Consider the following 13,423-nt stretch of genomic DNA (forward strand, 5'->3'; position numbering starts at 1 on the left):
AAGTGTGTGTGGGGTCTCCCCGGAAAACAGGGGGAAAAAAAAAAAAAAAAAAAAAAAGCATCTTACAAACCTGTTCACTACAAGTCCCACATTCATAACTGTTTCCAAATGGAAGACTGTGTGAAAAGCCAAAGCAAACATTCCCAATTCTTTTTGAACCCATCAGACAATATAGGAAAAATATGTGCATTTTATGGTTTGAGGGCACAACCTTTTAATTATGTTTTTGCATTGTCATGTCCAAGACCTTTTTTCTCCTCAAAAATTAATATTTCCTCAAGCAATGCAGCTATTTATCTTGGATGAACATGAATTGAAACACAATCTGCCTCTGCAGAGAGAGGCGCAGAAGAGTTATAACATGACACCTAGGGGAATTCAGAACACATTGCAACGCAACCCTCATCATTTTTCTAGAGCCTTTTCAACTGAGTTTCCTACAGCTCTCTTAACAGTTTCCAGCTATTGTTTTGTATACGACTCACGGAGGCGCTTGGAAAAAAAAGAACAAGTGCAGGTAATGGGGAAGGCAGGGAGAAATTGAAGCAAATAAAATGTAGGCTTTTTCTCTCCACCAAAGCTGATTGAAATGCAGTTCTGTCATCCAAGACCAGCAAGTGTTCTGGCACATAATAACCTCTCACTTCCCTGCGATGAAGCACAGCCTCATGAACACAACGCTAAGGAAGATGTCAATCAACTGGTTTTGCCACTAAGGACTTACATCTGCAGCAAGACCATAAAGTAATGGTTTACAAACGATACTTAAATTAAAATGTATTGAGCCACTGCAAGAAAATTGAGGCCTACTTTGGAAAAGACATCACATTTAGTGGTAACTGGGGCTCTCAAGAAACTTAAATTTAGTGTTCAGGCACCAACTTTACCCCCTTCAAATCTTACCAGCATGCATTTGTACTTAATGGATAAGTAGGCGCTAAAGTACTAAGAGGACACTGAAAGAGGAGTGTTTCCATAAACAACCTAATTATTATTTCACAATAGAGAATTTTCTATGCACATACAGCACCTTTCAAGCTAAAACATCAAAAAAATTCTTCCTCCACAGTTTACACAACCTATCACTAAAATGAACCCAGTTCGGAGCGAGTGCCGATAAACAGCTACTTTATCAAACACTGTGCAACAGTGTACTAGGAGGGAAAATCCTGGCTTGGTCACTTCCAGGTGAATTCTGACATTTGCAAAGATTTTAATGAGATACTTTTGGGCAAAGCCAGACAGGCAGCCAAGATTAGGTTTAGTCATGGGTGAAATTTCCACACACAGTAACTCTCATAGGACCTGAATGTCCTGCCACGGAAGGGTGAAAGCTTCCCCCTTGTGACCTCAACATCACTGCTCTGTTGACTAAGCCGAATTTCAGCTGTGCCTTACAAATCAGGAAAGCAAAGAACATCCTCTCCAATTATAAGAGTATTATTTGCAAATCCTTTACCTTTCGGAGGTTTGCCTGGAAAGTATTATAGCACAGACTCAAAACAACTCTGTTCTAAAAGGAGGAGGGCAGGAAACAGAAATATGAAATGTGTTCCAAGTGAATCTCAAAATATTTAAATCTATAAGATATAAATTTACCAGAGAGACCTGGGAGGCTTCCCATTGCACCGCTTGCCTATACTACTGCAAATCCTTCACTTACTCCATCCAGAAGGCCATATTCAGCCCCAACATAAAAAGATGCATTGCACAAGGCCCTCAGCCCCCATAGAAGTCAATTCACAAGCCAAGCAGTGTGATCTACTGTATTTTTGTAATCCAAAAGAAACAAAACATAGTATCGTCTGTTTTCTTGTTTGTAAACCACTGATGCCATTCTCATTTCTGTAACCCCCAAAAAATCTAAAAAAATTAGGAAAACAGATAGTCAGCTTTCTCATTCAAACTGTTATTTCCAAACTTACACTTCACAAATAAAAGGTCTCAGAAGAAAAGCCTCTTCAGGCAAGCCAGAAATAGTCAGGCCAGTAATTTATTTCTCAATGTGCTCAGGACACCACCTGTGGTTCATTTAGCTGCAGCAGCAAAAGCTTAACTCAACCTTGGCCACACAAATTCCTGAAAACTTAGGACACTTACCATTAGCACAGTGAGGGAGATGGTTAGTCTTGACACACCACTGAAAAAGGAGGCAGCTCCAATGGCAGCAAAGAGACCTGGATCAATCCATGCTCCATAGCCATTAGTTTGAACACCAAAAATGGAAACAAGGATCAAACCGATTATCCTGCCATACAAAGCTCCCGTGTACCTGCATGCAAGAAGAAAAAGAACAATCCTCTTGCCAATGATAGTGTTTTCTAGAAACGCTTCTAGTATTCTACTGATCCCAGATTAATTTTGTCAACTTCTGTAGCAACCCCTTTCTCAAGAAGAACTCTAGCAGCATTCCTTAGAGCATTTACTTAGTGCCAATCATTAGCATGAAACTGCCAAATTTACCATACTTTGAAGAAAAAGGACTATCGGCATGTCTGTCAATGTCCTTCAAAGCCAAATGAGAATGAACCTTACAGGAATACAGTCAAAAGTATAGGTCACAGGTATACACACTGGGATATTTCAGATAAGAAGCTTGCACTTTTAGAACTCCAGCCTTATATAACTTCTTAAAATTAAGTCTACCTGTGCCCCATAAACCTGGCAAGTAAAATATTACAGCCATATTACAAATGGGTGAAATGGAGTAATAGCTATTAATGACCTGCCCGGAGTTGACCAGGAACGAAGCAGTGAAGAGAACCCAGGAGTCCTCAGACCAACCATATGCTACATTGATGAGCAAAACCAAAATTTAGCACAGTTGGGCCTATAATTGCTGGCACGATACACAGCATTTCATTCCATATATGAGAAATTAAATATCCATTCAGGTGTCAGCCAATGAACTAGATTTGTACAGACATTCCCCTTCCAGCAACGGTGGATTATTTTACTTACACAATAGCTGTATATATGATATGTATTATCTGATTTGGGGAGCATCATCTTGCACCATTACACAACTTTTTCCCATTTACTCATGCAACTGATTCATTTTATGCAGTTCTAGTAGTTCTAGAATGGTTATAAAAATTAAGGTATTGGGTCAGAAACACAGGTGCTGGTTGACAGACTTGATTATCTGTATCTGTTTGGCCAAGTATGCCAAGTTTCAGCAAACACTGCATATTAAAAACTGATTTAGACAACAGTTTGGGGAGCGTAGGAGGTGAATACTCAGGGGTAGGGCAAAGGCAGAAGGTTGTACACAGAACTATTTCTTTTTATAATTTTTTGAGTATCTGAATTGCATTATGCTGGATACCCTCTCTCCAGCCATGACCCCTTGCTTGCTGAACATTAAACCTCTCAACGTCACTGTAAGAACTTTGCTCTAGTCTACCACAGCTTTCTAAAAAGTACAACGAAAGACCTAACTGCAGTTTTCTCAAAAGTCTAGGGTGTTGATGTCCAAGATTAAGATTCAGGCTATTATGTGCATAAGAAACAGATGAAAAGTCTGGATCTGAACCCGTATTTCTATAGTTACAGAGATGGAGCCAGCAGCCGAGACTCTCTCTGGGTCCCCAGAGGATTCAAATGATCTATACTTGGAAAGTACACAGGTTTGGCTATGGTCCTTCCACAGCTATTCTCAGATGATTTTTCTTCATTCTTTTCCACAATTTTAGCATCTCTTTCCAAGCAAACCATCCTGTTCCACCTATATAACCTCCTCCAAACAATTACAGCTTTGCTATTGCCAAGCTTTCGGCTTACAACTCAGATTGTTGCTACTCGACACAGGCCTTTTGTACAGGAAGCTCAGACCAAGACGGGTGAATCTTACAGCATAGGAATAACCAGGCCACTGGCAACAGCAGAACCTGCCGTCCAACAGCTGAGGATAAAATAAAATGCCAAAGCAGTGCAGAGGGATGTGTATCCAAATTCTTCATGAGTCCCACGCTTAAAAAGATACGTGATCCCTTGCTTCCCATTTTCAACTAGAAGCGCAGCAGCTGCAACACAGAGGGAGAGATGTGGAGAGATACAAAATGTTAAAAGGATCCTTTGCAAAAATACAGTTTGTAGCCATTCTCGTTTGCCTAAACTTGATAAAAAATCAGCAAAGTACATAGATCAGTTAATTGGAGTTTACATGACAGCTGCAGCATCTGGGACACTTGGGGAAAAACAATGAACTTTTGTTCTTTCCAGTCTGGTTGCGTGATGTTAACCATAGAATCATAGAATGTTTTGGGTTGGAAGGGTCATCTAGTCCAACCCCCAATCTTGATCTGAATAACGACAAACTGCGGCCATTTAAGCCAAAGAAAGGCAACCATACTAGTTCAGCGGGGCTCTTCCCCCATCCCTTTCAGAAGTGATAACTCAGGAACTTCCCAGCATATTTGGCTCAAATATGGAATTTAGTTCTGATATAGCCCTCAAAAGGGAGCACTACATTACTTTGAAGAAAACCTACATTATAAGTAAATATACTTGGATATCACCTCAAGGTACATAAATTCAATTTGTTCCCAGGTATCAATTGCTTAACTCCCCTTACCTTGATTGAAAGTTTGATTAGAATATCTGACTCCATCTGGACCAATCCATGTGCTTGATGAACAGCTATATTCTGAAATTTCCCTCTTGAACTGATTTATGCTAAGATATTAAATACAAAAAAATTGATTAATATAACCTACCTGACTGCCTGTACAGAATGTGTCTATTAGATATAAATTTTACACAAAAAGCCTACTTTCCCTTGCATCTCCCAGTTAAGTTGTTTTATTAACTAATAAATCTAGTTTACTAGATCAGTTTATTAATTATTCTACTAAACTAATAAATCAAATTTATTAATGCTCATATTCCTCTGCATAAACCTCCTGCTGCTGCAACCCTAAGTTTCCAAAACCAGGAATCACGTTACACTGCCTAAAACCAGAAAACAGGAAAAAAAATCTGATTACAATGCCCAGCCTGGCCTCGATCTCTTTGTCCACACACATCATTGAAACTCTATAAAACAGGATTTTCAGACCAAAAATGTATCACTCCTGACGAACGCTTCAGCGGGTAAGCCCAGCATCCCAAGCTGACAGACGAATTTGCAGTCAGAAAGCTTTGCACAGGAGAGCACCGTCGAGAACTGGAAGGACCTCGAGGTTTCCTCTTCCTCAGCAGCACAGGCTATACACAAACCACACCTAAAAGATGTTTGCCCAACACGTTCTCAAAGCTCTCCTTCGGTAAATACTGACACCAGTCATTTCAACATCTTGCAACTTAGACTGCCAGTTATCATGCTGACCATTACCAGCCTTTCCGTACAGCACTACTATTGCTGGGCACTTTCTCAACCTCTGTCATCTGGAGCAATTGCACTCTCCAAGCAGGTACGACTTCCTTCTTCCCATTTGGAAAGCATCCAGCATGATTTGGACATCACCACAACCTAAACAGTAACAATACGTACTCTGTTCCTGGAACAAAGAGTGGGAGATCTGTGGTATTTGACCCACCTGATCCCCACTCAGAACTACAAGGAAAACTTAAAATGCAGCCAACAACTAGCACAAGAAAATTTCTTCCAGACCTCAGATTGGCAACCAAAGGAACACAAGATACTTCCTAATCTTGTATTTGCTTTTTACATTAATCCAACCCTTCAAACAAGAGTATATTCCAAATTCATAATGGTCAATAAAAAATAAAAAAGCTTATTTACTCCATCCTGCTTTAGAAATCATATGATTGTGTAACCCACTTATAGCAAAGCCTCAAGTTCTGTGCAAATGTCTTTACTACCAGTAAAGGAGTCCACACACAAAAACCAGCGCAGCCGAGAGGCAACCTGAGGCTTGCAGCAATGCCAAAATAACAGAGAGAGAAACAACAGAAGAAAGGGGTTTTTACAATTAAAATACATGGTTGAGCAAGAAGAACAAAGCTCAGAGAATGGAGACGTAGGGCTTGTTTACACACAGGGGTTTGTACCACTAACTGTTTGAAATCAGTCTGTTTAGTAGAGACAGATTTCTCCCTGGTGCCGATGGGACGACTGCACTGCCACACCGCACGCTGCAGGGACGCAGCTGCTGTACCAAGACCTGCTAATGGAAGAAGCCCACCGCTTCTTTACCTCCTTCTCCTGCCTCCCCACGGCCTCCTACACCTTCTTCTCCTGGGAACACGAAGGCCTGCTGGAAGTGCTACAAAATGCTACTGAAAATACCGTTCCAGTACAAATTTACGAGGATAAGCTATGGTAGAAGGAAGCGCTGCCATACTGGCCTAGCCACATACAGGCCCACCTGGAGCTGCAGCTTTGGTACTGCCATGGTGTAAATGCAAAAACATACACTTCACCGAGTTGGATCAGTACAAAGGACAAAACTAAGCATCTGACAATTTTTTTTGTTATATGGTTCTTATTGGATGTCTTGAAGTGGCAAGGGTGCCTATTACTAACCTGTGGGATCTTCAAAGGTTAATGATATTTACCTGCCTCTGGAGCACTAAGAAACTCAGATTACGCTGAGGTGAGCCAAATCTAAATGATCCTAATTAAAATCTCGCGACTGCAATCGTAATTCCCTTTTGAAATTTCTAAGAATGGGAGAAGAGTGAACAAGCTTCTTTTCCGTGTTTAGTCTTGCACCTTATTACATGCTCACTAGAGACATCATCACTACCTTGGCAATGTCCATGGCAATTTGGTCCTTAATTCCCTTCCGATCTATCCATTTTCAACAGGATGTACTCTTCATAACTTGTGGCCACACCAAATGAAAAATTGGCACAAAGACCATTTAGCCTCTAGGCTGGATCAGCCTGACTATTTTTGATTCAGACACAGACAAAAAAAAGCCATGAAATTATCATGGTTTCAGATGTTTTTCCTTTAGAGCAAAAATAGTTTTGTTTTGAAAAATAACATTTTGCAAGCATTAGTCCTTAAAATAAAAAAAAATGTCAGGGTGAGGAAAAAGGCTTTTCCTGTAGCAATCCATAATAGCCATAGTCACAAAGTCCTGGTACTAAATGACAATGTTTGCTTTTATAAAGAATGTGTAAATACATATTATAGCAAACAATACTGACCCAGGTATTGCAAGTCAAATGACAGTCTAGAATTGGTGGCAAGAATGGGAAAGTATGTCTGCTTTCTATTTACTTGAATAAGCTGTTCAGTGCCCAGTCACCAATGGCAAGTTATTCAGTATTTACAGTTCGTATTAGGCAATATATATGATGCTGCCCATTTGGAAATTTTACAGGTTTATTAATTTGTAAAACTACAAGTTGGTAGTGACCATTTGCAATGACTGCGAAATCAAGCTGTCATTTAACCTCAATCTGAGCAATTCTTTTTCTACTTCCTCTGGATTCCTTATAGGTATTTCTCAAGAAAGGTACTTGGACTGTAAACCTGCATCAGATTCAAGGATCTCTTCAGCTATATCACCCATAAAATCCCTAGCCATTCAGCCACATATTCCCTGCCGGTTTATTAACACGATATCTGTCATTTTAAGTCCCCGGATTAGAGTTTGTGCTGTAGTAGCATGGGCCTCTGATGCATTACCTATTGCTATTCCTATATAGATTAGTGATCAAATCATGTCCCTCTGCCAATAGTAGCTGACAATAATGAAGGTTTTTCATCAGTTTCCAGTTCCAGCTTTCCAGTTAAAGCGTAGCCTGTTTCCTACAGACTTATATACCTATATATAAGGCCTACACACCTTTTAAATCAAAATTAGGATTCTAAATTGAAAAAGTGCTTGCATAATACACAACAGCCACATTTCATGCTCTTTTCAATTTTGAAGTCCCTTTTGTTTCTTTCTCTTTTTTTTTCTTTCATTTGACATGATTGCAAATGCCTCTCATTGAAAGATTTTAAATGTGATTAAATTTCAGTGATTAAAAGATTAAGTGTGATTCTTGTCTCTACACGAATTCATTTTCAACATTCAGCTCTGATGCACCTTTGAATTTTTCCATCCCAAATCCTTGTAGCAACTAACCAGGAAAAATGGTTAATAATTGTATTTACATAGATATGCTCCTGGTGACTCTCCCCACTTACATTCCTGAGTTGTTTCGCAGCTGGTAGTTTCTCACGCTCATGACTGGAGTGCAAGGAAAGAAGTACGGTAAGTATACTGTAACAGTCGTCGTACATACCTGCAGGCAGTAAAATAAGTAAACAGATTATGGTGAGATGTAGAAACAGACAAAAACAGAAAGAAAAGTGTCTAAAATCACTAGTGCCAGCAGTTACCACAAGGAAATTGTCGTTTTGTCTTGCTCACGTATCCCAGAATCTCATCGTTTGCTCCTAAGCAGCCGCTAAGGCCTAGATTCATCCCATCTACACTCAGGGACTCAACTGTTGCAACCAGGTAAATTGACTTCCAACTCTGCAGCCACCAGAGAGCCACCACTACCTCCAGAGAGACAGGCTTGCAGCACATGGGATGCTCTACACATGCTGAGCCTCCCCGCCACGTGCCGTGTTCAGCCAGAGCTCCTTGCAGGCTGCCAGCCTGAGACTGCAACTTGTGCATGGCAAGGACTCGGGATCTCTGCGTCTTCCGCTGAGGACCTAGTTTTTTGGTTAGTACGTAAAATTATGCCATGTGTCAAAAACAGTCCACTGCTTCAATTTATGGTCCTTCCTGATTTATGCAAATTTGAAGTCCCTGGTCAGTATGAACAGCTAAAGGCTTGTTTCTAACTTGTAAACTTATTGCTTCCCTTCCCTTTTAAGGAAGATGTTATGAAAGGACTAATATTCAGGTAACCAACAGAAAGAAGTTCCTAGCCATCCTAGCAATACTAGACAGCTATAATGCCTAAAGCAGATTACATACTATACAGCAAAGACACAGACATTGCAATCCAAACGGATTAAGAGACTTTGTCAGGTCCTTCTCCTAGTTTTCCATATACCCATTTTGAAGTCCATGTGAACAAAACCAAAAAGGTTTGAAACAGAGCACAGCAGGTGATGTTTTCACGGGCTGCTTTGCATTCGCCAAAAGCAAAGGAAGCTTTTACATGAGATGACTGTATTTCAGTTATGCATATTTTTCAACATAACGTAGTTCAATATAACATAGTTATATTTCATTCAAAGCTGATGTTAAGTTTCTTGTCTTAGTTGAGATAAATTTACTTTTCTAAATTAAATAAAGCCATACTAAAAAAAAAAATATTTAGAAGATATTTTAGTAGGCATCTGGAGAGAAATTACTGGAACACACAGCCATAATAATGATATATTTTCCAAGCACAAGGTTTCATGTGCTCTGTGGATTGTTATAGAGCAGCTCAGGTAGCACATTTATAGAAACCCTCAAGCTGAGATTCAGCTGTGTGCAGTTGTGATGATTTGTCAGACAATCATATTTCAAGCCTTTGTTTCCCTGTATCTCGTAGATTATAAGCTTGTGGGCAGAGCACATCTACAAAAGATAAATGAAACTGGGAGTAGTTCGGTCTTCACAAAGCTTAGGTCAGGTTTTCTTTCTGAAAACTTAACTCTGGGACAGTTCAAACCCAGGACAATTTTTTGCCAAAGCCCCAAAGTCCAAAGGGACCTAGAAGGACAGCTAGCCTGGAGTTAGTGGCTACATATTTAAAGCGGTAGCCTATCTTCATAGCTAGGTAGGAAAAAAATGTCCTTTTAAAGCTTTGACAGTTTAATATATAAGTATGTATGCATACATCCTTAAAGTGTTCACCCTGCCCATGGAAACACTGAGCTTTTGGAACAGAAGCATTAGTCAACATGATAAAAAAGTTAGAAAAAGAAAGCTAGCTCTGCCAGATTCTTGGCAAAACTTTATCTACGTTGTGATTTCCTCACAGAGAGAAAGGTGATGAATTGAGGAGAAGCAAACGCAGGCCAAGGGGCAGAAGGGCACTTAGGAAGACAGCTTCACCTAATCTGTGGGCTGAAGATTAGATATTCAATTCCAGTCAAAGGAATGGTACTCCAGGTTATGTTGTGGGTGTGGAAGATACCATGATGGGTTCTTTCCAAGTTTAAATGCAGACTGGTTTATACAAGATTATTTTTGGTTAAAGTCACTGTGACATAGTCTCTTTCAGTTGCCTGATTATGTGAGTTTATAAAAAAAAAAAAGTTGTATGGTTCTCTCTCAGATCAAACAGTTTCTTTCCTGCTGTTTTTTTGCCAAGTTATAATAAAATAAGGACTGTGACCTCAGCAGGATCTCCTAGAGCTAATAAAAAGGAAAAACAGTCTGAATAAAAGTTCATGCTACAAAGTTGATGTAAAAAACCAGTATTTTAAAAAAATATTTAAAGGATGAAGACAAAAATATATAAACAGAAAAGCTCCTGTAAGCACTACAGCCCTACAAAACACATGCTGTTCCCCAGTTTCAGGTATGATCTGGCAAGGTGCTAACTGCTCCATGAACTTTTGGAGTCAGTAAGACACCACTCCTAAACAACATAAAATAACTCTTAGGAGGCATTTTCTTTATGTCTGACACTAAATCTTTGCTAGCTGATCTTAAGTTTAATCCTATAGTAACTTCTAACATACTGGGTCTTGCTGGCTTATGTTGTGGCTTGTTTTGGGTTTTCTTCCAAAAAGTAATAAGGCACTGTGTGTTTTTTATGTGTTTAAGTAGTTTATGCAAGGTTTTTGTAATGTACTATGAGAAAGCCAAACCTATCCCAATTGTAGGGGAAGCGGCTGTCAAACACAGAGCTCCGGCTCCAAATTGCTAAAATAATAATTGTTACAAACCTGACCTCTCACAGACAGAGGTCCTTTGGAAACCATGGAGTTTACACAGGACTAATGGGAGTCACACATGGGACACTCCTCCTCATCCTGCTGGTTTGAAAACGGCTTTTTGTTAGGATGTCTCATTCCAGTGCTCAAAAGCACAAAGTCCCAAATCCTTTGCAAGACCTGGGAGCAAATCTGTAGCATGATAAAAGGCGGCTGGACAGTGGAATGACTCTCCCTCCTTACCTTACCTGCTCCTTCAAATGTGGAAGCGAAAAGCTTCAAATGAGCTGGATGTCTCCCCTCAGCAAAATGCTGAACAAACACAGCTGCAAACTCAAAAGCTGCTATCCTGCCACTAAGAGGAGCTAAAATCCAGTTGTCATCGATGGCATGGGCCTGCTCCAGCATAGTTCATGCACTGGGATCCCTCCTCCTCCTCTTCTTCCTACTGGAGGTCAAATTTCACCTCTGATGTGCCAACAGAGAACCCAACAAGCAGGAGCAACGAGCAGGACTAGGCAGAAGAGGAGGAGCTGGACTGCCATAGCATGCACAGCTTTCAAGGACTAAATGAAATGCACTCTTTCTGACCCTGCAGAGAGGAAAAATAGCGCAGCCTATGGGAAACTTGCGCACCTCTGTACCAATCGTCGGAAAGCTTGCAGAGAACTGACCATGTGCCTCAACCTATGGTTATTCACACTTTTAGCTCCAAAAGTTTCCCTTTTCATTTTTAAAATACTAATTGTTTTCCTCCCAGTTTCATCCAGGTTGCTGACGTGAGTCAAGGTGATTGCTTTTCCTTGAAGCTTATGTCTTTTTGTTGGCTTGGAGTAGAGGCTGCTGGAAGGCAATTCTGGGTTGATGGAAGGAGAGCATCTATATGGCCAACCCACTGGCCTACAGTTGAGCAACCTTCTCTCCAGGATGGAGGGAAGAGAACGTATACAATAGTATATATAAAAAATATATATTGCATACATAAAACATACTGGCAAGTCTGCCTAAGAGAAGGCAGAAGAAAGGGGCTTCTGTGTGCACTGATTTCCCTAAAGAAAGATCATCTCAACACTTAAAAATGTGTGAAAACTCCTCAGAAAGACTTCTTCAAAAATGGTGGGAAAAAAAAACAATTATGACAAGCAAATTTGCACAATTTACTAAAAGTGCAGTAGAAAAGCTCTGAAGGTTTCCTTCTTCCACATTTAACAACATACTTAAGCTATAACCAAAGCATAAAACTGAAAATTCTGTCAATGTTCAAAACATGGGAACCTTCGGTCTATAACCTTTTCCTTCCAATGGCATGACCTTCCCCAAAGCCGTACAATGCCAAATGGAAACTCCAAAACCTAGAGGTAAAATGGCCCCATCATGCCTTAACCAGGTCATCCGAGGCTCCAGGCTGACCTCCATCAGTAACAACTAGGGATAACTGACTCCAGATACATAGTTAGCTGCAGAAAGTTTTCTGTATCTATCCATAACTTTTAAACCCTCTACAAAATTTATTCTTCATGCATCTATTCTTCTCACAACAGGCAGAGATCTCTTTTGTTGTTTTGAGGCAAAAATACATATGGTTATGGTAATAGTCTCCTAATTGTTCTTTCCAATGTAACAGCTGAAATAGAGCCCAGGTGCAGAGGCATGAAGGAGGATGTCCACCTGGTTCTGCTACATGAGCAAGGTGTGGGGATAATGAAAGGATCAATCACTAGCAAGGAAAAATGGAGAAAAATGGATGAAATCTACGTGTGACAGCCATCCATCGATTGCAAATAAATGCAAAAGCACACCAAAATAACTGCTATATGTCACAGTTGATGGAGTATCATCAGAGTAGAGCAGCAGTGTGAGAGCAACTCTACAGGTTAAATACTTCAAGTATTAAAAAAACTATTTTGCTTTTTTAAAAATAAAACATGTCTTCTCCATTCTAATATATCCTACAATATTAAAAACCTGTATGTACTTTGGAAATCCATGTTTACTGTACTCTGTTGCACATTATCAAGTACCAGCAAGGTGAGATCCACCTGTTCCATCTCGCCAATTTATGATCTGCCCTCATTAACCACTGTAAATATTATATAATCAATAGAATCATAATTATTTACTTACAAGGATGATCACAGTTTCCAACAGCTTGCTTGTTTTTCTAAGGGATAATTTTGGAATTGAATTAAAGAACTGCGTACGTAATTTATTTATCTTTATATTTAGGGAAACAAAGAGAGCTCCCAGAAGACCTCCAAGTGTTCCAAGGAGGATGGTCGGAATGAAGGCCAAGACATTCAGGTCCAGCAAGTTCTTAACCTGAGTCAAAGAAAGGAGAAAAAAAATGCCAGTGACATGAAATACTGCACCCTCTCTTACAAAACCTGATACCACAAAGTAATTTCCATACAGGAAACAAATCTTTCCTTGTGGTTTAGGGAGCTCAGCTAATTAATTTAAAGCTGATCTCATGAGAGATGGTGTACTGTTCTTGCACAGCAGGCAGATGCTGGTGTTGGCACACATAGCAGAAACCTCTGTGATGCACTGCAGTTACCGTAAGCACTCAGCACTTCAGGTAACATCCAAATAACACGACACATTGGCCTTAATGAACACTCC

General features: G+C 40.0%; 1 protein-coding gene across 1 annotated transcript in view; it reads right to left on the reverse strand.

Annotated features, from left to right (window-relative positions):
* The window catches only part of LOC118452454 (chloride channel protein D-like), an 81,340-nt gene that overhangs the window by 51,094 nt on the left and 16,823 nt on the right, over positions 1–13,423 (reverse strand). The window contains exons 7-11 of the mRNA XM_035895879.1: positions 12,926–13,120; positions 8,114–8,211; positions 4,577–4,677; positions 3,854–4,025; positions 2,101–2,272 (exon numbers count right to left, since the gene is read on the reverse strand). Coding sequence (XP_035751772.1) covers positions 2,101–2,272; positions 3,854–4,025; positions 4,577–4,677; positions 8,114–8,211; positions 12,926–13,120 — 738 coding nt within the window. The remainder of the gene's footprint in view (positions 1–2,100; positions 2,273–3,853; positions 4,026–4,576; positions 4,678–8,113; positions 8,212–12,925; positions 13,121–13,423) is intronic.

This window comes from Egretta garzetta, unplaced genomic scaffold, assembly GCF_000687185.1.
Source record: "Egretta garzetta isolate BGI_Z169 unplaced genomic scaffold, ASM68718v1 scaffold36, whole genome shotgun sequence".
NCBI lineage: Eukaryota > Metazoa > Chordata > Aves > Pelecaniformes > Ardeidae > Egretta > Egretta garzetta.